The sequence below is a fragment of the Erythranthe guttata genome, chromosome 7, assembly GCF_056151865.1.
Source record: "Erythranthe guttata isolate IM_541 chromosome 7, IM_541, whole genome shotgun sequence".
In the NCBI taxonomy this organism is placed as follows: domain Eukaryota; kingdom Viridiplantae; phylum Streptophyta; class Magnoliopsida; order Lamiales; family Phrymaceae; genus Erythranthe; species Erythranthe guttata.
The window spans coordinates 10,045,355-10,069,763 of NC_142539.1; the positions used below are offsets into that span (position 1 = coordinate 10,045,355).

Here is a 24,409-nt window from a genome sequence, read left to right on the forward strand (position 1 = left end):
AAATTAAGAAAAGTTAAAAACACATTGTGAAATTAATTCACGTGTTTCAAACTCCCCCTTTTTAACTTTCTGATCAAAACTAAATCTTAGTCAAAGACTCCCCCTGAGATATTGCTTGAACTCCCCCTGAATTTGATACCATTTGAAAAACATAGAAACAATAAATTAAAACCAAATTCAGCAAGATAGTTCAACAAAAGAAATAATCAAAGTGCAGTCCTAAACAAAAGTTCAGAGGGAAAATAAACAAAACACAAGCAAAAATATTGTTCATGAAAACAATCTAAAGTAAAATATCCAAAGTCTCCAAGGTCTCCTCAGTTTCAGCTGCTGCTCCTCCTCCATCACTAGATCCACTGCTTTCTTCTTGAGCTTCCCCCTCTTTCTTTGCTTCCTCTTCATTGACTCCTTGCTCTCTGCCTCTAGCATCCAAAGGATGAGATGTTCCTGCTTCAGTTTCATGATCTTTTTCTCCCCCTTTTTGATCAGAAAGAGCCTTCTGAATCAGCTCCACCATGGACTGATGATAGGTAATCTGAGCTAGAGAATGAGTAAGCTGCTGCAATAGAAGATCTCTAGGAACAGACACAAGAAGGTTAGAAGTGTTGTCAACATGAGGTGCAACACCCTCAGTACCAATGGTATTTTGACCTGATTCAGTTGAGAGAAAATCATCTCCATTCCAGGGAAGATCTTGAACATGAGGAGCCCTCAGAAAATTTTGAGACACAGTGATCATGCCTTGTGAGGTGTGAAGATATTCTGAGTCATCTTGGCCCAAGTTTTGAGAGAGTAAGATGGAATAGATGAGAGAAGGATAGGGGAGGTGAGTGGAGGGTGAAATTTTCTGGGCAAGATGACCAATAGTATCAAAGAACAGTTTGCCAAAATCCACTGGTAAACCCATCCCCAATTTGTACATGAGTACAGCATGAGGCTTAGTTACCACAGAGACATTTTTGGATGGAATCCAATTAGCCACTGTGAGTCTAAACAGGACAGAGTAGAAAGCAGTGAGTTGAGAGACTTGAAATTTTCTTGGGTGTGCAGGCCAATTTCTTAAACGGTTTCCAGAAATAACTTTGCAAATCTCAGTAAAATCACCATAATTATCCTCATCAATCACAGTAGGAGTTTGTAAATGAGAGTTGATAACTTTGGGAGAAAAAGAATAAATGGCATTGCGCACAAAAACTTTGCCAAAGTTTGGAGAGTTTTTCTTTAAAAAAGAGGTTTGCAAATTGGCATAAAACTCTTTCACAACCAAGGGATCATAAGAGCAGGCAATCTCAACTAGGTTAAGGATTTTTCTTTGGTGAAGAAAAGCTGTTATCCTATGCCTATCAAATTCTTCCTTAGAGATTTTCTTTTCCTCAATGAAATGACAATTCATGACTTGAGGACTCAACAGTGAATCAGACTCAAAATAGAAATTAGGACTGAAGGCATTTGTTACCTCAAAAGGGGTTGACAAGTTCTTCCCATCCAGGTCTGGTTCTTCTTCTTCTGAGGAATCATCATCTTCTGAATCTTCAAGCTCATCAGGGACATATGCTGGTTCAGGTGATGCAGCACGTGGGGCAACACCTTCTTCCTGCTGAGAAGAGTCTTCAGAGGATTCACTGTCGGAATCAGAAGAGGACAAGTTTTTGCGAAAAGTAGCTAGTGGAACCTCCCAACTGTCTTCACTTTTCTCTGATTCTTCAGCCTGAGGAGGAATTGTATCTGCTTGAGCTGCTGCTTCTGCCAGGGTTTCCAGAGGATCTCCCTGAGGTGCTGATGGAGTTTCTTCTGTAGTGGTGAACTCCTGAGCATCGACAAATGGAATGTCTACATGCTCTGCTGATGACATTCCAGAGAAATCAGGCATTTCTTCATCCTGATAAGGGGCAGCATCCTCAGTAGCATTCTGAGGAACATTTGCTGAAACAGTAGGTGCAGCAGCATCTTCTGGAGCATGTGCAACAACACTTTCAGAGACAGGTGCAGCAACACCTTCTGAACTAGGTGCAGCAACACCTTCTGAAACAGGTGCAGTAACACTTTCAGGAACTGAATGTTGAGAGGCTGCTGTTGCCATGCTGGGCTGCGACGTCTCCCCCTGAGTTGATGCTGGGGAAGGTGAGTTGTTGGATGAAGACTCAGAGGAGCTGGAAGACAAGACTTGAGCCTGTGGTGCAGCAAAGGTAGGATCCCCTGCTTCGTCATCAGTTTCTTCATCTACCAGATGAAGACCTCTTCGTGGGTTTGACTGGACTGGAGTACGGCCACCTCTGCTTCCTCTTCTTCCACCTCTGCTTCCTCTCCGGGGAGAGTTTTCTCCTCTTCGGCGTTGTGGCACCGCAGTGTTCAGATCTGGAAAAGGGTTCGTGCGCTTTGACCGGCGCGTTGGAAATCTTCCGGCGGTGGAAGAGGGACCCACAAAATCAAAGTTGTCTGGGTCAATCGGGTTCAGCTCGTCGCCGGGCTCAATGTAGCTGATAGGAACAGCTTCAAAGTTGATTGGATGAACGATGATGGCCAGATTTGGGTCTGCTGGTACAGGTGCTGCAGCATCGTTGTGGACATCACCATCGACGGCTGGAGGAGGATTTCTAGGTGGGGATGCCATGATACAGTAGATAAAGTAAAATTGCTTCTTTGTGCTTTTGATTTTTGAGTGTGAATTTTGTGAGAAGAAGCACGAAATTTATAAGCCCTAATTTTTTGCTGAAGAAGAAAGAAAAAATTGAAGTGGAGAAGGTGAAGAAGTGGTGTCCGTTTTTCTTGGGGAGAGTGTGATTAAGGAGAATAAAATTTCCTTGGCAGTTTAAAATAAAAACGTGACACATGGCACAATAAGGAGTGGACTTAGTGGAAAATAAGGAATTAACCCATGTACCCATGACCCATATAAATAGGGATAATTAAAATGAAAAGAGAAAAATCAATAAAACCGTAGCACTCAAGAAATATTCACAAATAATAGAAAAATACATTTATTAATGATTAATAGTGAGAAAAATTTGCTGACAGGCATAGATACTATTATATATTTATATATTTATTATTATACATATATATATATATATATATATATTTTTTTTTTTTTTTTTTTATAATAATATATATATATATAAACTCTTATTTTCAAGTCAAACAATTCACATGGAACATGATCAAGTGTTCAGTTTGAAGGTTCCTCAGTTACTAAGATATGACTATCAAAATAGAGGAGTTTGACTTATGTGAGTGTAATTATTTGTCTAAATGTTTACATGAAGCATGATCACGTTTCAAGGTGAAAGACTTCCAGTTACTGATTTAGAAAATAATACATCACAGTGAAGTCATTATTTAATGAAGCTAATGCTTCAGTAAATTGTGTTGCAGCTTAAGATATTTGATGAGGTGCTGCAACACGTTTCAGGACATGTTTATTGAGTACACATCCCGAGAGATTTTCTGAGTTTTGAAAACCTCTCATAATCTAATGCCTTTGTAAAGATGTCAGCCAGCTGATCTTCTGTAGGAATGTACTTTAAGCACACTATATTTTTCTCAACTATATCACGAATAAAATGATGTTTAATATCTATGTGTTTAGTTCGTGAGTGTTGAACGGGATTTTTTGAAATGTCAATAGCACTTGAATTATCACAATATATGGTCAGGGTATCACTGGTTAACCCATAATCTCCCAACATTTGTTTCATCCAAATTAGTTGACCACAACACCCTCCAGCAGCTACATATTCTGATTCAGCTGTTGAAAGAGATACACAGTTTTGCTTTCTACTAAACCAAGAAACTAGATTATTCCCCAAAAAGAAACATGCACCTGATGTGCTTTTTCTGTCACTAATATCCCCAGCCCAATCAGAATCACTAAAGCCTATCAAGTTTGTATTTGTGTCTTTGAAAAACTGAATCCCTAAGTCTACTGTACCTGCAACATACCTAATAATCCTCTTCACAGCTTTAAGATGGGTGACCTTGGGATTTGCTTGATATCTGGCACACACACAAACACTAAACATAATGTCAGGCCTGCTTGCTGTTAGATACAGAAGACTTCCAATCATGCTTCTGTAGAGAGTGCTGTCAACATCTTCTGCAACATCATCCTTGGACAGTTTTTGGCTGGATCCCATTGGAGTTTTCATGTGCTTGGCTGATTCCAACTCAAACCTTTTAACCAGATTGAGAGCATACTTCTTCTGATTAACAAACATTCCTTCACTTGTCTGTTTGATTTGGAGTCCTAAGAAGTAATTCAACTCCCCTACCATACTCATTTCAAAAGTGTGAGACATTGAATCTACAAAAGACTGTAAAAGGTTAGCACAAGTAGAGCCAAAAACAATGTCATCAACATATATCTGAACAATAATGATATGATTATTAGTTCTTCTAACAAATAGGGTTCTGTCTGCCTCCCCTCTATTGAACTGTATTTCAAGTAAGAAGTCAGTGAGTCTTTGATACCATGCTCTAGGAGCTTGTTTAAGACCATACAGTGCCTTCTTAAGCTTGAAAACATGATTAGGCTTGGCAGAATCTTCAAAACCCTTTGGCTGTTCAACATATGCTTCCTCATTTAAAACCCCATTCAGAAATGCACTTTTGATATCCATCTGATACAGTTTGATTTTAAGAAAGCAGGCTATAGCAAGAAGTAATCTAATTGATTCAATTCTAGCTACTGGAGCAAAAGTCTCATCAAAGTCTATACCCTCAATTTGAGTGTATCCTTGTGCTACTAACCTAGCCTTATTTCTAACAACTGTACCTTTTTCATCAGTTTTGTTTTTGAAGATCCACTTAGTCCCTATCACATTTACATGGCTTGGTCTGGGAACTAAGTACCACACATCATTTCTGATGAATTGATTCAACTCTTCATGCATTGCATTTACCCAGAATTCATCCTTCAGAGCTTCTGCAATATTCCTGGGTTCCACTGAAGACACAAAACAAGTGGTTCCAGTTAGTGCACATTCAGAAGATAAATTAGCAAATCTTACCATATCTCTGTAGTTCACTCTCTCTTTTCTTCTGGTTCTTATTCCACCAAAGATATCACCCACTACTTGAGTTGATGGGTGATTTTTCTGGATTCTGCTTGATGGTTCCTTTCTGCAGACATCTAGGGTTGGTTGCAACTCAGTCTCTGTAGGATGTGTTGAGTCAGATGTGGTGACACTTGGCTCAGCACCTTCTTCTCTTGAGACTGGACTGTTTGTGTCTGGGCTTTCTGTGGCAGAAGTGTCTTCTTCTGTTGTTTCCCTTTCAGCAATCAAGTCATCAACTTCATCTTCAGCTGTTTTACTGCGGAGATCAGCAAAGTCATCAAATACCACATTTACAGATTCAATAATGGTTCGAGTTCTTAGATTGTATACTCTATAAGCATGACTGTTATTAGAGTATCCCATAAACAAGCTCAAATCACTTTTTGAATCAAATTTAGCTAGATGATCTCTATCATTTAGAACATAGCAGACACACCCAAACACATGCATGTATTCTAGATTAGGTTTCTTACCATAAAGAATTTCATATGAAGTCATCATAGATCCTAATCTTAGATACACACGGTTTGAGATGTGACAGGCTGTGTTGACAGCCTCAGCCCAAAACCTTTTAGACAAATTTTTTGCACTCATCATCACCCTAGCCATTTCCTGAATAGTTCTGTTTTTCCTTTCAGCAATGCCATTTTGCTGAGGAGTTTTTGGAGCAGAAAATTCATGCTTTATTCCCTTTTTATTACAAAAAGCAAAAAATAAAGCATTCTCAAATTCTTTTCCATGATCAGATCTTATCCTACGAACAGAAACTTGAAATTGAGTTCTAACAAACCTGTACAAATTTTTGAAAACTTCAAAGGTGTCTGATTTTTCTCTCAAAAAATACACCCAAGTATATCTTGAAAAATCATCAACACATACAAAGACATATTTTTTACCACCTAGACTTTCTACCTCTATAGGACCCATAAGATCCATATGTACAAGTTCAAAACAAATAGTGGTACCAACGTGTTGCAACACTTTGTGTGGTACTCTGGTTTGCTTTCCCTTCTGGCACATTCCACATATAGGAATATCCTTGATCTTGAGATCTGGTACTCCTCTTATGGCATTGTACTTGTTGAGAAGCTTCAGATTCTTGAAGTTTGTATGTCCTAGTTTCTGGTGCCACAGCTCTACTTCACTTACTCTTGAACTCTTGCATGAGATGGTGTCACCTGTTTGATAGCAATTATCCATTGATCTGGAACCTCTTATTCTGGAATCTGGAGTGGTGACTGTGGACTTCCTGCAATCCTTTCTGTTTGCACCCTTCTCTTTTACAAAGACAATTTCTTTCTTCTTAACTGGCTTCATTTGTTTTTTGAACCCTAGCCCTTCATGTTTGTAGTGCTTTTCCATTGACACAATCTCTTCGAGCTTAGTTGTGCCAGTGTTCATCCTCTTGATTGCTAGAGTTGCCTTTTTGAGTTCTTCTTTCACTTTTGCCAGTTCAAGATCCTTCTTGGTGATTCCAACCTCCAAATGTGTGATTGTTTCTTTGAGGGAGGAATTTTCTTTGTTGGCTGCATCTAGAGCTTGAGTCTTATTCTCCAAGTTTCTGATCAGCTTTTTATACATTTCTTCATCATCACTGACTGCTTCATTACTGGATTCTGCTGCATTCACAGAAATAGAGTTTAAACATGTATATTGATCAGTATTTAACTCACAAATTGAAAGTGTTTCAGAAAGTGTTGCAGCATCCAGGGAGACTCTTTGGGATTCTGTTTCAGTGGAACTTCCGGTAAGATATCTGACAGAAAGAGCTTGTTTAGAGGATTGCTGTTCCTCTGTCTGTTCAGGTTGTTCTTCCTCCTCATCACTGACAGCACAAATCAAACTCATTCCTCTCCTTCTCAAGGTATTTGCACATTCATTAGCATAATGTCCAAATCCTGAACAGGCCCTGCATTTAATATGATCCAAGTTAGGTGGTTCAGAATTTGAACGAATAAAAGAAGAATTTTTTAAATTGTTTTGAGAAGGTGTTTGAGGAAATGTTCTCTGTGGAATAGATCTGTTCCGGGGCTGAGTTTGTCGATTTTGTGGAGACCCTTCTGAGTATAACTGCCTGGGCTTGATTCCACTTCGTCTGAACGCCCTATTGAATTTCTGAATCTGAAATGCCACATTATTGAGGCATTCTTCTGCATCATCATCATATTCCGGAGCAACATCTTCCTTCTCTAATTCTGCCTGGAGTGCATTTGAGATAGCCTTTCCTTTCTCCTTTCTTTGATCTTCGAAGTTCATCTCTCTGGACTTGAGACTTCCTATTAATTCGTCCAGCCGTAGAGATGATGTATCTTTAGCCTCCTCAATAGCAGTAACCGTCATGCTGAACCTTTCTGGAAGAGTTCTCAATACCTTATTCACTAGTGTCTCGTTGCTCAAAGGACCACCTAAGGATTGAAATTCATTAGCCAAGTCAATCAGCTTCTCATTGTACTGAGAAATTGTTTCAGTTTCCTCCATTCTCAGTCTCTCAAATTTGGAAGAGAGTAATCTGAGCTTGGTTCTTTTGACACTATCTGATCCCTCACAATGTAGCTGAAGAATTTCCCAAGCATCCTTTGCAGAAGTGCATACAGAGATTAATTTAAACATTGTTAAATCTACTGAATTGAAAATTGCATTTAACGCCTTTGAGTTTTGATTAGCATTTGATAGATCGTCTGGTGTCCACCGTAATTCTGGAGTTGGAAACACATCTCCGTCCACATCTGTGATAGTTGGTGGCTTCCATCCAGTGAGAATAGATCTCCATGCTCTCTCATCAATGGCTTTGATGTACGCCCTCATCTTGACTTTCCAGTAGGTGTAGTTCGTGCCATCAAGTACAGGAGGTCGCATAGAAGCAGTCATCTGAGTATCCATCACGAATTCGTTTCTGTAAGAAAAATAGGAACAAACACTTAGTATACGTCAAGTGTTGGCTCTTGATGCCAATTGAAAGAATTTATGGTCCCGAATTCGTTTAATACAGAGGTGTTGTTGAAGGTGTTATGACACTTGAACAAACAAGCAGCGGAAATATAAAGACAAAAGAACAATACTCAGAATTAAAAATGTTCACAAGTAAAGACTTGTGAACTTGCCCTTTACAGGACGGAAAATATATTAAAATCAGTATTCCAAGAATACAAACAGAAGAGTGTGAAAACTTCTTCCTTATGAGTGAATCTTTTTCAAGGTCACTCTTACAACCAAATCTAGATACTAAAAGAAAGATATCAAAAATTCTAGATTTCAAAGAATGTACTTATAAATAGTACGTACAACAGATCCTAGAAAACACACTAAAATTCTCGAGATTAAAACTTCAGCTCTCTATTTTGTTTTCTCGAAATCTGTCATAATCTTGAGTCTTGAGTTTGGTATTTATAGACTTGCCAAGCTTCCACTCTTCAGCCCATGATCTGCAAGAAAACCAACCACAAGAGCACTCAAGATAATGGGTTAGTGGGTTAGTTAGGAAGTTAAGATAAATCCCATAATTAAATCCACTAAGCACTACTTAACCCTACTAAGCCCACTAACTAAGATTTAGTTTAGAAATTAAGAAAAGTTAAAAACACATTGTGAAATTAATTCACGTGTTTCACTACTAAATATGTTTAACACAATTTTTTTTCATAACTTTTCTCCACCGTCATATATTCATATTTTTGCAATAAAAAAAATATATTAACAACTATGGAATAGATTAAAGTTAAGTGGAATTTTAATTAATTTTCATATGTGATTAGCAATTATTTTTCCTTCAATAGGAACTATCGTCAATTACATGTCTATAGATAATTGAACAAAATATGTATGTAATTATATATTACGTATATTAAGTTATTAACACTTTAATTAACGTCGAGTACACGTTTATAAAGAACAACATCTTATATATATGCGGAACTATATTCATATATATCGGGATGTGATATATGTCGTTCGAGTTTTAACAATACCGTTACGACTTCAAACGTGATATTGATCATTTTTAATTCCAAATTTTGCAAAACCCAAAAAATAGAATTTGTAGTATTCTGAGTTAGTTTTCTAATCCAACTCGAATCACCAAAATTGGATGTCGGACGAGAAAGATATACATGAATCAATGGATATTGCCCACAACTTTGATGTAATGTGGTATCTAAAATTCAAAATGTGATTCATTCGGGCATAACTTTGTCACACGGCATCCAATCTAGCGGATTTAAGTTGGATTAGAAAGCTAACCCAAAGGACTACAGTTTCTGTGTTTTCGAATTTTGCCAAAATCAAAATAGAAATATGACAAAATCAGGTTCGAAGTCAAAACGACATTAGTAAAATTGAAACGACATTTAACATTTCAGATATCTTAATTATTGTTATCATTTTCTTTTAGAAGAGGCGATATTTGTTTCTATTAAATGTTTGACAATAACGTCGAGTACCTGTCTACAAATCTATCTATCTATCTATATATAATATAAAAAGAGGATCTATGCCTCAATGATTGACATGTGGCAAATGATGATGTCATTTATCAAAATTGCTTAGTTGGAGTTCAATTCATGAGGTGGATTCTTCAATTGATTAGGTGACATTTTTATTTAGGTATGTTTTTAAGTTCTTTTCTATTTCCCATTTACACAATCATTTAAAAATTACCACATATTTATATATAATATTTCTGGAATTTAATATCCTATCATTTCTAAAAATATTATATTTTTTATAATTTTAATTTTCTAAACTATATTTTTCGCCTGTTCTTTTTTAAAATTTTAATATCAGTATCAGTATCAATATTAGTATTAATATCAGTATCAATATTAGTATTAGTTTTAGTATTAGTATTTGTATTAGTATTAGTATTAGTATTAGTATTAATATTAGTATTAGTATTAATATTAGTATAATATTAGTATTAGTATGAGTATCAGTATTAGTATCAATATCAATAACAACATCAGTATCAGTATCAGTATCAGTATCAGTATCAGTATGAGTATGAGTATGAGTATGAGTATGAGTATAAATATCACTATCAATATATGTATCAATATCTATATCTATATGAGCATTGTTATGAGTATTGGTATGAATATTAATATTAGTATTAGTATTGGTATTAATGTTAATAATAGTATTAGTATCAGTATCATGTGTATGTGTATGTGTATCTGTATGTGTATTAATATTAGTATCACTATTAATACTAGTAGTAGTATCAATATCAATATTATTATCATTATTATTATCATTATTAGTATTGGTATTAATATTAATAATAGTATTAGTTTGAGTATTAGTATTTGTCTTGTCGTATTAGCATTAACATTAACATTAGTCTTAATATTAGTATTAGTTTTAGTATTAGTTTAAACATTAAATATTCGTATTAAAATTGGTGTATTATTATTAATAGTAGTGTTGATTTTTTTTTTTTTTTGATTTTTTTTGAGTAAATTCAAGTCCATTACAAGGGTAAGTAGGGGAGGGGAGACTCGAACCCTAGACCTTTACCCTATTGGTAAATGCTAGGTATCAACTCTCCTATTGAGGGTTGGTTAATAGTAGTGTTGATATTAATATTAGTATTAGACTATTGGTATTAATCATCGTATTAATCTTAGTATTAATATTAATATTAATATTATTAGTGTTGGTTTGAGTATTAATATTAGTATTGGTATTACCACTATCAATGTTGGTTTTAGTATTAGTATTAGTAGTTGTTGTTAGTGTAATATTAATGTCATATTAGGGTTGCATAGGCAATTGTACGCCGTAGTGTCTAGAGTTAAAAGTAGATTTGAGATAAAAATATTTATCAACTCAGAATCGGGCGATATAACTAACTTTACGAGCAATGTTGTGTGCACAAAAAATTTTCAGCGAATATGAAGGTAAATCACAAACAAATGTATATTTTGATTCAATAAAACATTTTTTGTGGGTATTATTTATATGTATGTCAACTGTTCAAAGTTTTGTTCGTTTTATTTTAACCAAAATATTTTTTTAAAATTAATTGATCCCGTGCATCGCACGGGTGAATTACTAGTTATTACTTATAATCGGATCTATACTCAATATTTTTTTTTAAATTAAAATAGACTAAAGTTGATTAACATTAAATTTATACTTTTATGATATATTTGGTAAAATATCATGGGTAACCAAACAAAATGGTATTCTCTATAAATAGGAAAATGGGGAAATATTATTATTTTATTATTTGGTATAAAATATGATGGAATTGGTGGGAGACCAAATACACTATTTGTTCACCAAAAGTACTGAAATTCCAGAATGGTGTGATAAGGGTTGGAGATAAACCTATTTTTTCACCACAAAAAATCGGATTTGGTGAAAAAATTGTGATAACGTTGAAAGATGCTCTTAGCCTCCTTCCATAAATCATTATAATATCATTACATCTATTATGGAGATTTGATTTTAGCCTCCCATGATGGTCAACTACTATATCACCATATACCAAAATCCTATTTTTCCACTAAATTTATAGTGAAGAAATTTTCATCTCCCACCGGTCCACTATTTTCCTTTTTTTTCCCACCAAATTATGTTTTTCCTATCAAATGTAGAGATGAAAATAGAATTTGGTGCAATTAACACCATTTTATCAATTAGTAAATAAAATGATGGTTTTAACTAATTGCATGTGATTTATCAATTTATTAGCAAATTTATTATAAATGCATTACTGTTAATTAATAAATTAGATTTTAAAATATAAATACATTTTTTTATTTTTAATAAAAACATTAATTCTAATAAATATAAATATGCTTATTTTAATTAATTTGTATATTTTGTTGGTATGAATATTGATTAGCTCACTTATTATTTAACTAAGACGCTAAATGATTTTAATAAAGTATAATAAGCAACAATAGAATGATTAATGATACACACTTTAATTGATGAATACATGACATCGCATTTAAATGATATACATAGCTCATAAAACAACATAATATGATAACAAAACATAATAAACTACAACACAAAATTATATAAATTGAAATTCTCATGAACTACTTAATAGTATTAATTGTCCTAGTTGTTCGGAGATTCCGGTTGAAGATTCTGATTGTGGTGATGACGATAATAATGGTGAATGAGCGGGTTTCTTTGGTTTTATTTTTTATAATTTTAGATTAATTTATGTTGTATATTACCTATCTATACAATAGATTGTAGATTATTGTTCATGTAGTATTTTATTATATGTAAAGTAATTTCAGTTATGTTTAGATACTTTTTAAAATTTATAACATCATTTTTAAATGAGATTAAATTCTGATCGGATGAGCCGATATTTAATATAAATCGGATTCCACTAATTTTTTGACACGTGGCACTTTTAAGTCCAACTCTAAATAAATCACGCTATTATAATTAGGGCTAGGGGGGTTATGGATTCTGCTGGGGTTTTCTTTTTTCCTGCTGGGGTTTTCTTTTTTCCTTTTTCTTTTTTTTTTTCCAATTATTAGAATACTAATTATATTTTAATTGAAATTATCCACGTGTCAATCATCCTATGGCATTCGATTTTCTTATTAAAACAGACCATCCGGTCTAAATTTGCACCCTTTTTAAATTACATAGTTAAAAAAATTATTACTTAAAATTTGATCAATAATTAATATTTAGGAAATAAAATATAATAAAAATTAAATATTAAATTTATAATTTTATGACATATCTATATAATATATAAAGGGAGAATACACAATCAATGTTTTTAAACCTTCAATTTTGATCCTACATTTTTCATTTATTTCATTTTTTGACTTCTTTCTATAATTATTTTTTTCATTTAATTAAGAAAAGTTAATAGAAACAATTTTTTTTCCAATATTTATTAATTTACCTTATATCATATACCGGACTGTGATAAAATATTTATGGTAATTAATATGAGATTATTTTAATTACAATTTAACGTACCATTCTTCAATTTTATAATGTATTTCTTCAATTGAAAATTTAGATCCATGTCTATAATTAATATTGATTATAAATATATTATGGCAACATTCTTATTTTATGGATTATTATACAATGCATCAAATCGTTAATCAATAATATAAGTTACTATTTTAGCTAAACCTAAAAAAAATCTTTACACAAGAAAAACTAACCCCCTATAAATACCGCATTGTTTTCATTCATTTATCATATCCGGACGTGTAACTCAGGGAAGCGTTTTGCTTTGTTTGTTTTTTTTCTTCCCCTCTCCTTTTCATTTTAAATTTTTGTTATTCTACATAATATTTCAAAAATTGTATTTCAATGTATTCTGTTTTTTCAATGATTTTCTCGTTTCGTTAATATTCGTTGTTACGCTTTATACAATATATTTTATTATTTGTTTTGTTAATATTTTTTTTTCACTGGGTCTTTATTTTTTTAATTTATATTTTTTTTTTCATTTTCATGGCTTTATTTTTATTCTCATTCATTCTTTCATTACAATTCTTTAATTTTTCATTCACGTCTTTATTTATTTTTAATGTATTCAAACTTCCATTATTTTTTTTCCAGCCCCATTTTTTTTTTATATTTTTTTATTATTTACTATATTTTTTCTCATGTTATTCTTCATATTATTGTCGTTATTATTTTTTGTTATTTTTGTTGTTCATTGCTTCATTGTTATTTTTTTTTTGTTATTTTTGCTGTTCATTTGATTTTACTGTTTACTTTTCTAAATATTTTTAACATTTTTCTAATGACATCCATTCATTATCCCATTAAATTACGTGTCCGATAAATTCGTGATTTTGAATCTTTATAGATACATATCTTTTATCTCATTAGTATGAGCAAGGATGAGTTGCGTATTTATTTATTTTATTTTTTTCCATTTTTGTTATGTTTGGAAGTATTGACTATTATATCATCTATAAATCAATATATTGAAATTTATGCATATGAATACTTTGAAGTAATGAATATTTTGTAATATTTTTCTTCACCCTAGCCATTTACCTCACACTTTATAATAATGTCAGTATTACGAATTTCTTTTCTTTTCTTTTCTTTTTCTTTATCTTTTTTTATGTATTCATATATTTTAATTTATTTTTTTAGTGACCATTGTTATGTCTTTTTCTTAATTCATATTTGTTTTATATGTTATACCTCTAGGTTACGGTAGTAGTATAACCCAATTGAAAAATTTTACTTTGTCGAAATTTTTATTTGTGTCCCTTTATTTATTGTATATAAAAGTAATTAGTATTAATATTAGTAGAAGTATTAGTATTAGTATTATGATTAGAATTATGATTATGATAGGATTTAATTAGTATTAAGATTATGATTAGAATTATTATTAGGATTATAATTAGGATTATGATTGTGAATATGATTTAGTAGTAGGATTAGGCTAAAGGATTATGATTAGTATTATCATTACGATTAGAGTTAGCATTAACATATTATAAGTACCATTAGTATTAGCGTATTAGAATTATGATCAGCATTAGCATTAACAATAGAAGTATGATGAGGACTAGCCTTAGGATTTGAATTAGAATTAGCATTAACATTAAGATTAAGATTAAGATTATTATTCGGATTAACGTAAGCATTAGCATATTAGAAATATGATAAGGATTAACATTAGCACTAAAATTAGCATATTATGATTACAATTAGCATTAACATTAACATTAACATTAACATTAACATTAACATTAACATTAACATTAACAGTAACAGTAACATTATCATCAAATTAGTATTAGAATTATGACTAATATTATAATTAGAATTAATATTAGTATTAAAATTACCATTAGCATTAACATTAGCACCAACATATTTCGATTATGATTAATATTAGTATAGCTTTTCCACGTGCTAGCATTAGCATAAAATGATTATCATTAGCATTAGCATTGGCATATTAGTATTAATTACTAGATTATGATTATCATTAGCATTAGCATTAGCATTAGAATTATCATTAGCATTAGTATTATCATTAACATTACCCTATTAATATTAGCATTAACATATTAGTATTAACATATTACGATTAACATTAACATTAGCTTTGGCAGATTATGATTAGCAACAACATATTAATATTACCATTACCGTTATTATTTTATTAGCGTATTATTATTAGTAATAATATTAGCAATAGCTGTGATGATTATGATTATAATTGTGATTATAATTAGTATTAGGATTAACTAAGGATTGTGATTTATATTAGGATTATGACTATAATTAGCATTTAGCCTTATCATATTATAAATTGTCATTAGCATTAGGGTATGGGGATTATAATTAGCATTAGTATTATGATTAAGATTAGAATTAGGATTACAATTAGCATTAGCATTATGATTATAATTTATATTAGGATTACGATTATGATTGGGATTAACATTAACATAAGTTTTAATATATTACGTTAAGGATTATCATTAGCATATAGACTTAGCATTACCATTAACATTAAGATTAAGATTATCACTAGAATTAAAAATAGCATTAGCAGTAGGATTAGGATTATGATTATGATTATGATCAGGGTTATGATTAGCATTAGCATTAATATTAGCATTAACATATTAGGAAATATTAACATTAGCGTTATATTAGTATTATCATTAATATTAGCATTAGCATTATCATTAGCATTAGCATTAGTATTACCATTAGTATCACCATTAGTATATTAGGATTAACATTAGTATTAACTTTAGCATTAGGATTAACATTAGAATTATGATTAATATTAGCATTACCATTAGCATATTATGATTAATATTAGCATGAATATTAATATTAGTGTTACCGTTATGATTAACATTAGCATTAACATATTAGTATTAATATTAGTATGAATATTAGTATTAGGAAGCATTGTGGTTAGGATTAGTAAGTATTAGCATTACGATTATAATTAGGATCAGGATTATGATTAGTAATAGAATTAGCATTAGCATTAGCATATTAGGATTAGTATTAAGATTAACGTTTGCATTAGCATATTTTGATTTCTATTAGATTACTATTATTATTAGAATTATGATTATGATTATAATTAAGATTAGCATTATCATTAGAATTATGATTATGATTAGAAATATGATAAGGATTATTATTAATATTAGGATCAAGGTTAACATTAGTATTAAAATTAGGGTTAGGGTTATGATTAGCATTAACATTAGCATACTAGGATTAATATTAGCATACTAGGATTAACATTAATATTAGCATATTATGATTGACGTTGGCATTAGCGTATTAAGATTAGCATTAACATTATCATTAACATTAGCATTAGGATTATGATTAGCATTGACATTGACAATGATATTGGCACCACTAACATTAGCATATTAGGATTAACATTAGCATTTGTATATCTAATACTAATAGTATTATTATCAAATCAGTGTTAAGATTTGTCTTAGTAATGGTAACGGTAATGGTAATAATATGGTAATGGATGGCAATGACATTGGTAATCTCAATGGTAATGGCAATGGTAATGGTAATGGTAATGGTAATGGTATTGGTATTGGTATTGATATTGGTATTGGTATTGGTATCGGTATCGGTACTGGTATTGGTATCGGTATTGTTATTGGTATTAATATTAGTATTGATAATATTGGTATTAGTAATGGTCGTGGTAATGGAATGGCAATGGGACTGGTAATGTAATGGCTATGATAATGGTAATGGTAATGGTAATGGCTATGGTAATGATAATGGTATTAATATGATAATTGTATTGATATTAGTAATGATATTTGATATGCCTATTGGCCCAGCCCAATAGACTCATATTTACTGGGCCACACACCCAACTTAATAGTTATTTCTACGGAGGCCCAATCACATCCATATAAGGTTGGGCCCGATAAATTGTCTCGGCCCAATCAATAAAGTATAAATAGTACTTAAATTCATTTAATGAAGGTACGCATTTATTATTCAATCACTCCTTCTACAAAAATTCTCTCAGCTATTATTGATTATCCGCACGTCTGACTTGAGCATCGGAGGGGTTTCCGCCGGATCAACCCCCGGCTTAGATTACGTGTTTTTTGTTCGCAGGATCCTTGAGTTAATTAAAGTTTTCAGGACTATCTAGCTCGTGAGCACGGGACCTACTTTGCTCTCCCAGCTTTAACACCCCTGGTGATTTATTTTTAACATTATCATTTTGGCGCCGTCTGTGGGAATGCAAACCAAATCACGTAGCCAGCAAGATCCTTCCGAGTCATCCACTCGGAGAGAGAATGACACAACTAACAACCTCCCAATTCGAGGAGGCTCTGGCTTGCCACCTCCTCCACGTGCTCCGGATCCACCACACGAGGTTTAGGTGATTCCCACTCGGGACCCACCACTCGCCGATCCTCCACTACAAGCTCCACCTACACCTGTTTCCCGAATGGTTCAAATAACCGATGAAGCACTTCAACGAATGATAACAGAAGCTTCTACTCGCGCCGCCACTGATGCAGTGGCATAGTACATCGCTACGATGGCAGCAAACGCTCCTCCCGTGATCCCAGCTAATGCTCCACTCGCAGTGCCACCCAGGGTACAGCAACCGGCCCAAAACAATGACAATCGGATAAGTGTGTCCTCATCCACTTCACGGTCCCGGATGCAGCTATCTACGAATCATAGGGAGCCACAACCCAAACAGCAACGCCACCATTCACCCCAACGGGGTGATGCGTCTCCACGAAGAGCTCATTTCCTTAATGAAGGGGAAGACCAGATAAATAGTAGAGTATCTCGCCAAAACCAGTTCCCCCAAGTGAACAACCCAATTGACGGAAGAGCGCCAGTCCCAACAAGGCGCAGTCCTTTCACCATGAACATCCTCAACGAGGTATTGCCTCAAGGAGTGAAAGTATCAGGCTTACCTCAGTTCGAAGGAACCACCAACCCGCAGGAACACATAGAGAAGTTCCACGCTATGGCAGATTATGTGGCCCAACAGATGCAACAATGTGCAAGATGTTCCGCACCACTCTCTCCAAGAGAGCCATGAATTGGTTCAATGCTCTACCCACAGGATCAATCGACACTTTCGCTCGGTTATCATTGCGTTTCACCAACCAATTCGCCATCAATAAGCAATACGCTAAAACTCCAGCACATCTCTTTTCTATCGTACACAGAGACAATGAAACACTCCGCAACTACATCAGGCGTTTTGTGGAAGCTGTTCATGAAGTTCCTAGTGTTGGACAAGACATGCTCTCAGGGATTATGCAGCAAAACCTGAAGTCGGGTAGGTTCAAAGAATCTATCGCAGGAAGACCTCCTAGCAACTTAGATGAGTTGTTAAATCGAGCTGAAAAATACATACGCATAGAGGAAGACTCTGCCAATGCTCCTCCGAAGAGGAAGAGAGAAGATGGCCGCCCGGATATTAGGAGACGAGATGATCGACGTCCTCCATCCCCACCTCAAGGCCAATCATCTTCAACTTATAATCGATTCACTCCACTCAACACTCGCCACACTGAAATCCTTCATGTGATAGAACAAAAGGGTCTGGCAGAGCCTCGACGCCCAATGCAGCCTAATGCGAAACGAGAAAGATCGGATCGCTATTGTCGATTCCACAAAGATAAAGGGCATACTATTGAGGAATGTGCACAACTAAAATTGGCGATTGAGAGGCTAATCAAGCAAGGCCACTTAGGCGAATACATTGATAAGCCTCGAAATAAGCGCCGTGATGATCTTCCAGGCCGAGATAACAATCGAGATCAACAGCAACGACGAGAGGAGGGGGGTCATCGACGCGACCCAGATAACAATGATAACCAACCCACCCGGGGAGTAATTGCCTTTATCTCCGTAGGACCGGCAGGTGGCGGCTCACAAAATGCGAGACGCACCCTCGCTCGATCAACACGTATGAATCAAGAGCATGCTTCTCCATCCGCATCTGTATATCAAATACGAAGACCTGATCATAGCATAGTCTTCAACTCCTCGGACCTTGAAGGCCCAGATGAAGATCATGTCGATGCGTTGGTAATAATAGCAACGGTGGCCAACTTCTTTGTTAAGAAGATATTAGTGGACGGTGGGAGCTCAGCCGACATTATGTATCTCCACACATTCAAGCAGTTGGGCATAGATAATGCCCGGTTTAACCCCATCACTACACAACTGAAAGGATTCACGGGAGAGGGTGTTTTATCCATGTGGGAAGTAGAGTTACCCATCTCCTTAGGGAAAAATCCTTGTCGAGTTACGAAGATGATAAAATTCCTCATCGTCGACAAACCATCCCCTTATAACATCCTCCTAGGGAGGCCACCGATCCATACATTCAAGTCTGTGCCTTCATCTTACCACCAAAAGTGGAAATTCCCCACTCCTTATGGAATGGGAGAGGTAATTGGAGATAGGCGTCTCGCTCGAGAATGTTATGCAAGAGCTCTGCGTGAGCCATCTAAGAGACCTAATCCTTTAGGGAGAGGAGACGACACCCCGAGACACGATCAGCGAAAATGGGTCAACGCAGTCATCGAAGCTGATAAAGAAATCTTAATCAGCGTACCTGACGACACCACCAAGCTAGCAGCTGTTGAAGAGCTAAAATCTGTAGAACTCATACCCGGAGATAATTCTAAGCTTCTCCGCATTGGATCTGATCTAGATCAAGAAGTGGAGAATCAGCTAGTTAACTTCCTTAGACACAATGAGGATGTGTTTGCTTGGAAAGCTCAAGATCTGACGGGAATTCCTCCCAAAGTAGCATTGCATCGACTAAGCGTTGACAAAAGATTGAAACCGGTCAAGCAACGTAAAAGGACTTTTGGTCCTGAGCCAACAGAAATATCAAAGAAGAAGTTGCAAAACTCTTAGATGCAGGCCACATTAGATCTGTTCAGTATCCCGAGTGGTTATCCAATGTGGTATTAGTACCTAAACCCGGAGGCAAGTGGAGGATATGTGTAGACTTCACCGACCTCAACAAGGCATGCCCGAAGGATCCATTTCCCTTACCAAGGATTGACCAGCTCATAGATTCAACCTCAGGGTGCGAACTTCTCAGCTTCCTTGATGCATATCAAGGATACAACCAAATATTGCTCACCCCTGAAGACCAAGAGAGAGCTAGCTTCATTACAGACCAAGGCATCTACTGCTATCAAGTCATGCCGTTTGGTCTCAAGAATGCAGGAGCTACTTACCAACGCCTGGGGAACATGATGTTCGCAGACTTGATTGGTAAGAACATGGAAGTATACATTGATGACATGCTCGTCAAGATTATTAAAGTCGCGGATCATCTAACCGATTTAAGTCAATGCTTCTCCATCTTACGTAAATTCAAGATGAAGCTCAATCCCCTAAAATGTTCTTTCGGAGTTCGAGGCGGAAAATTCTTAGGGTACATGATATCATAACGGGGACTTGAAGCCAACCCCGCAAAGATTGAAGCTATCACCTCCATGGCCCCTCCCACATCGATCAAGAAGGTCCAACAACTTAACGGTTGTTTGGCAGCCCTAAACCGATTTATATCCCGATCAGCTGATAAATGCCTTCCTTTCTTCAAGGTATTAAGAGGTGGGAAAAAGTTTGAATGGAATGAGGATTGTCAAAAATCTTTCACAGAATTGAAAGCATATCTTACGAACCACCTCTACTAATGAAGCCCTAGCCAGGAGATACCCTCTTCCTATATTTGGCTATTTCTGCGGATGCCATTAGCGCAATGCTCATTCGGGACGGTGAAAAAGGTCACCAACCCATATATTACATAAGCCGAGCTCTTCAAGGCCCAGAACACCGCTATACCAATATGGAGAAACTTGCTCTCGCCCTCATTAATGCAGCCAGAAAGTTACGTCCGTACTTCCAATCGCATAAGGTGATAGTTCTCACCAACTATCCCCTTAAACAAATATTGAGAAGTCCCGAGACTTCCGGACGATTAGCTAAATGGGCTATAGAGCTAAGTGAATATGGGGTTGAATTCAAACCACGCCCACCCATAAAAGCTCAAATCCTGGCAGACTTTGTAGTAGAGATGACTGCATCGAAGGAGAGCACCTCCATACCCACTTGGACCGTCAATGTCGATGGATCCTCTACCGCTATAGGAGGAGGCGCGGGTATTGTATTAACAAGCCCATATGGCGATGCATTTGAGTATGCTCAACGATTTGATTTCAAAGCCTCTAATAACGAAGCCGAATATGAAGCTTTGATCGCTGGTATCCGCGTCGCTTTAGCAGCTGGAGCTCGCAAACTCATAATACATAGCGACTCCCAGTTAGTAGTCAACCAAGTCCTTGGGACCTATGAAGCCAAAGAAGAATCCATGGCAAAGTATCTCGCGCTTGCACTTACCCTCCTCTCAAAATTGGATAACTATGAGATATAGCAAGTACCACGAGCCAATAATATTGACGTAGACAAGTTGGCTAGACTTGGTAGTTCCATGGCAAGCATTGGAAGCCAAAAAATCACCCTCCTCACGGCTTCCCAACCAGAAATAGTCTCCACCGATGGAGTGAATTGCGCTGAAGAGAACGAGCCATGTTGGATCACCCCCATTACAAATTATCTCAAAAGCGGGGAACTTCCGACTTACATCGCCCAAGCGAAGAAAATAAAGTTAAGAGCGGCTCGTTTACTCATGATAGGTGAAGATCTCTACAAGCGAGGTTTCTCCTTCCCCTATCTTAAATGCCTTAAACCATCAACAACAGACTATGTGATTCGGGAAGTACATGAAGGCATCTGTGGTAATCATTTAAGTGGAAGAAACTTAGCTGTCAAAATATTGAGTCAAGGTTACTATTGGCCCACCACATGTGAAAAGATTAGTGCAGAGATGCAAGCCTTGCCAAGAGCATGCTAACATCCTTGATCTCCCAGTAGCATTGATGCAACCAATTGACAGTCTCATACCTTTCGCTCAATGGGGAGTTGACTTGGTCGGTCCTTTTCCACCAGCAACAGGAGGACGCAAGTTCCTCATTGTAGCTGTAGATTACTTCACCAAGTGGGTGGAAGCAGAACCTTTAGCTCGTATCTGAGAAGAAGACATCATCCAATTCCTTTGGAAGAACATCGTGTGCCACTTCGGGATCCCCCGTTCCATCATTTCAGACAATGGAACTCAATTATGTGGAGATAAAGTAAAGAGTTGGTGCCTTGGCTTATCTATTAAGCAATTCTTTACTTAAATTGCCAACCCCCAAGCAAATGGTCAAACTGAAGTAACTAATCGCACGATACTTCAACATCTCAAGACAAGGCTTGGAAGTGCCAAGGGAAAATGGGTTGAAGAATTACCCAATGCTCTGTGGGCATATCGAACAACCCCACGAACATGAACAGGAGAATCTCCCTTTAACCTAGCTTTCGGAACAGAGGCTGTGGCACCCGTCGAGATTGGCGAACCCTCTTGGAGAGTCATCAATTATTCTCCAGAGACAAATGAAGAAGCAATGAGAGCTAACCTCGATCACGTCGACGAACTAAGAGAGATCGCCTCTATCCGACAACAAATGTACAAGAGTCGCATGGCGAAAGCTTATAACTCCAAAGTCCGCCTTCGCTCTTTCCAAATAGGAGATTTAGTTCTCCGCAAAGCCGAAGCCTCGCGCCCAATTGGTAAACTCGTCTCAAAGTGGGAAGGACCATATAAAATCACACAAGTGGTCAACAGTGGAGCATATCGTCTCGAGAACCTTGACGGACACCCTATACCCAGAACCTGGAATATAGGGAATCTCAAAAGGTTCTACGCTTGAGGTATACATCCACCTTACTCAAATTTGTTTAAATTAGCATCTACATCTTCCTCATACGAAATTTGCTTAAAAAAAACTACCCTTGCAGGCTTCGTAACCTTCCACGTCTCTCGTCTTGCAAAAATGTCTCTAAACACTCGAGAAGTTCCCGCTCCATAACGAGGTGCGTAAACATCTCACCCAAACTGGGGGGCTATTAATATTACCTACATCAGCATTCCATAACCACATCCCATCATCTTCTTACAGATTGAGAACCAATTACGAGATGATGCCTACCGCCCATCACTCGCCCAAAGAGAGAAGATACTCCGTATTATCTCACAAAGGGTAACACCACTTTTACTAAGTCATATCACACGCACATTCTTGTATATCTATGCTAACATAGTAACGCCATCTCCTTTGACAGGCAGGATCGCGCAGCAAATCACTGCAACTCACGAGTTGATCTCATATCTCGGAATGCGAGAAAGAAGAACAGTCCCCATATTGGGTACGTGACCCCGAAATACGCATCACTCCAACTTATGAAACTATTAAGTCTTCAATACAAGTACTTAAATTTTTTTCTACTATACTTTTCCGACATAGAGACACCAAAGACAGTAGACATACCACCCATACACCAAGCAATAGACGAGTACAAGGAAGACGTGGAAGAAGAATAAAGTCTTATAGTCACATAGACTAGTTTTCGATATTTCGACTTATTTGTTTTTTACAAGTTATTTCTCTTCACCTCACGGAGGCTCATGACAATTCGCATTTTCCATTAATGATTAAATCAAGTTTTTTCTTTACTCTCAATGTTATTGTTCATATACTACTAAACCGTTACAACGTGTTCATATCACTACAACCCTACAAGCACTTAGAGAAATTAAGATAACCTATATAGCCTGGCCAGCTGGATTATCTGAGTCTCTCTACGTTGTTGACGGGGTCAACCTATTTAAAACGTGGCCATGGTCCAAACAATATATATGGCCCACAAGGTCCAAAATAAAGGGCATGATCCAAAAAAAAAATCTTGAGAGACTGATCCCCTCATCAAGTACATCACGCACAATGCTGTATGTAACACATTAGTGCAAAATCAATAAATAAGAAGGGACAATAACTTTGATAGTAAAATCAATGTATCAAGGTGCAAACGAATATAAAGTCATGAAGCATGCGAAAGTACTAGTGGACATACCCACTTAATAAAAATAAAAATAAAAAATAAAACTAAGTACTCTCCTAAAGAAAGTAAGCACAACATCACACCCAACTACACTTTACGAGCCGAAGTAGCTTTGGTGGTACGGTCATCCGCATCCGCATCCGAAGCTATTTCAGTACACTCGACATCGATATCCTCTCCCTTATCGGGAATGTCCTCCTCCATACCTCGAATAATCTTTTCGTCAATTCCACCAACCTTGTGTAAGTACTGACGACACGTCCTAACCAACGGAGCGTAAACCCCAGCTACCGCTCGTTCTTCGATCATCGCTCGACATATATCACTCTTCTGAAAGCGACGTTCCCCTTCTAACATAACCG

The 24,409-nt window shown here is 35.8% G+C and overlaps 2 protein-coding genes across 2 annotated transcripts in view; one reads left to right on the forward strand and one right to left on the reverse strand.

Annotated features, from left to right (window-relative positions):
* Positions 1-24,409, reverse strand: part of LOC148769176 (uncharacterized) — a 98,155-nt gene that overhangs the window by 48,383 nt on the left and 25,363 nt on the right. The window lies entirely within an intron of this gene.
* On the forward strand, positions 18,111-20,497 carry LOC148769179 (uncharacterized). The gene is made up of 2 exons (XM_088820277.1): positions 18,111-19,890; positions 20,010-20,497. Exons 1-2 carry the CDS (start codon positions 18,111-18,113, stop codon positions 20,495-20,497), a joined length of 2,268 nt encoding a protein of 755 aa, XP_088676403.1.

Coding starts and splice junctions, on each gene's coding strand:
- LOC148769179 (XM_088820277.1), top strand. CDS start 18,111: ATGAATTGGTTCAATGCTCTACCCACAGGATCAATCGACACTTTCGCT. Junction 19,891..20,009: donor ATTGAAACCGGTCAAGCAAC/GTAAAAGGACTT, acceptor ATGTGGTATTAG/TACCTAAACCCGGAGGCAAG.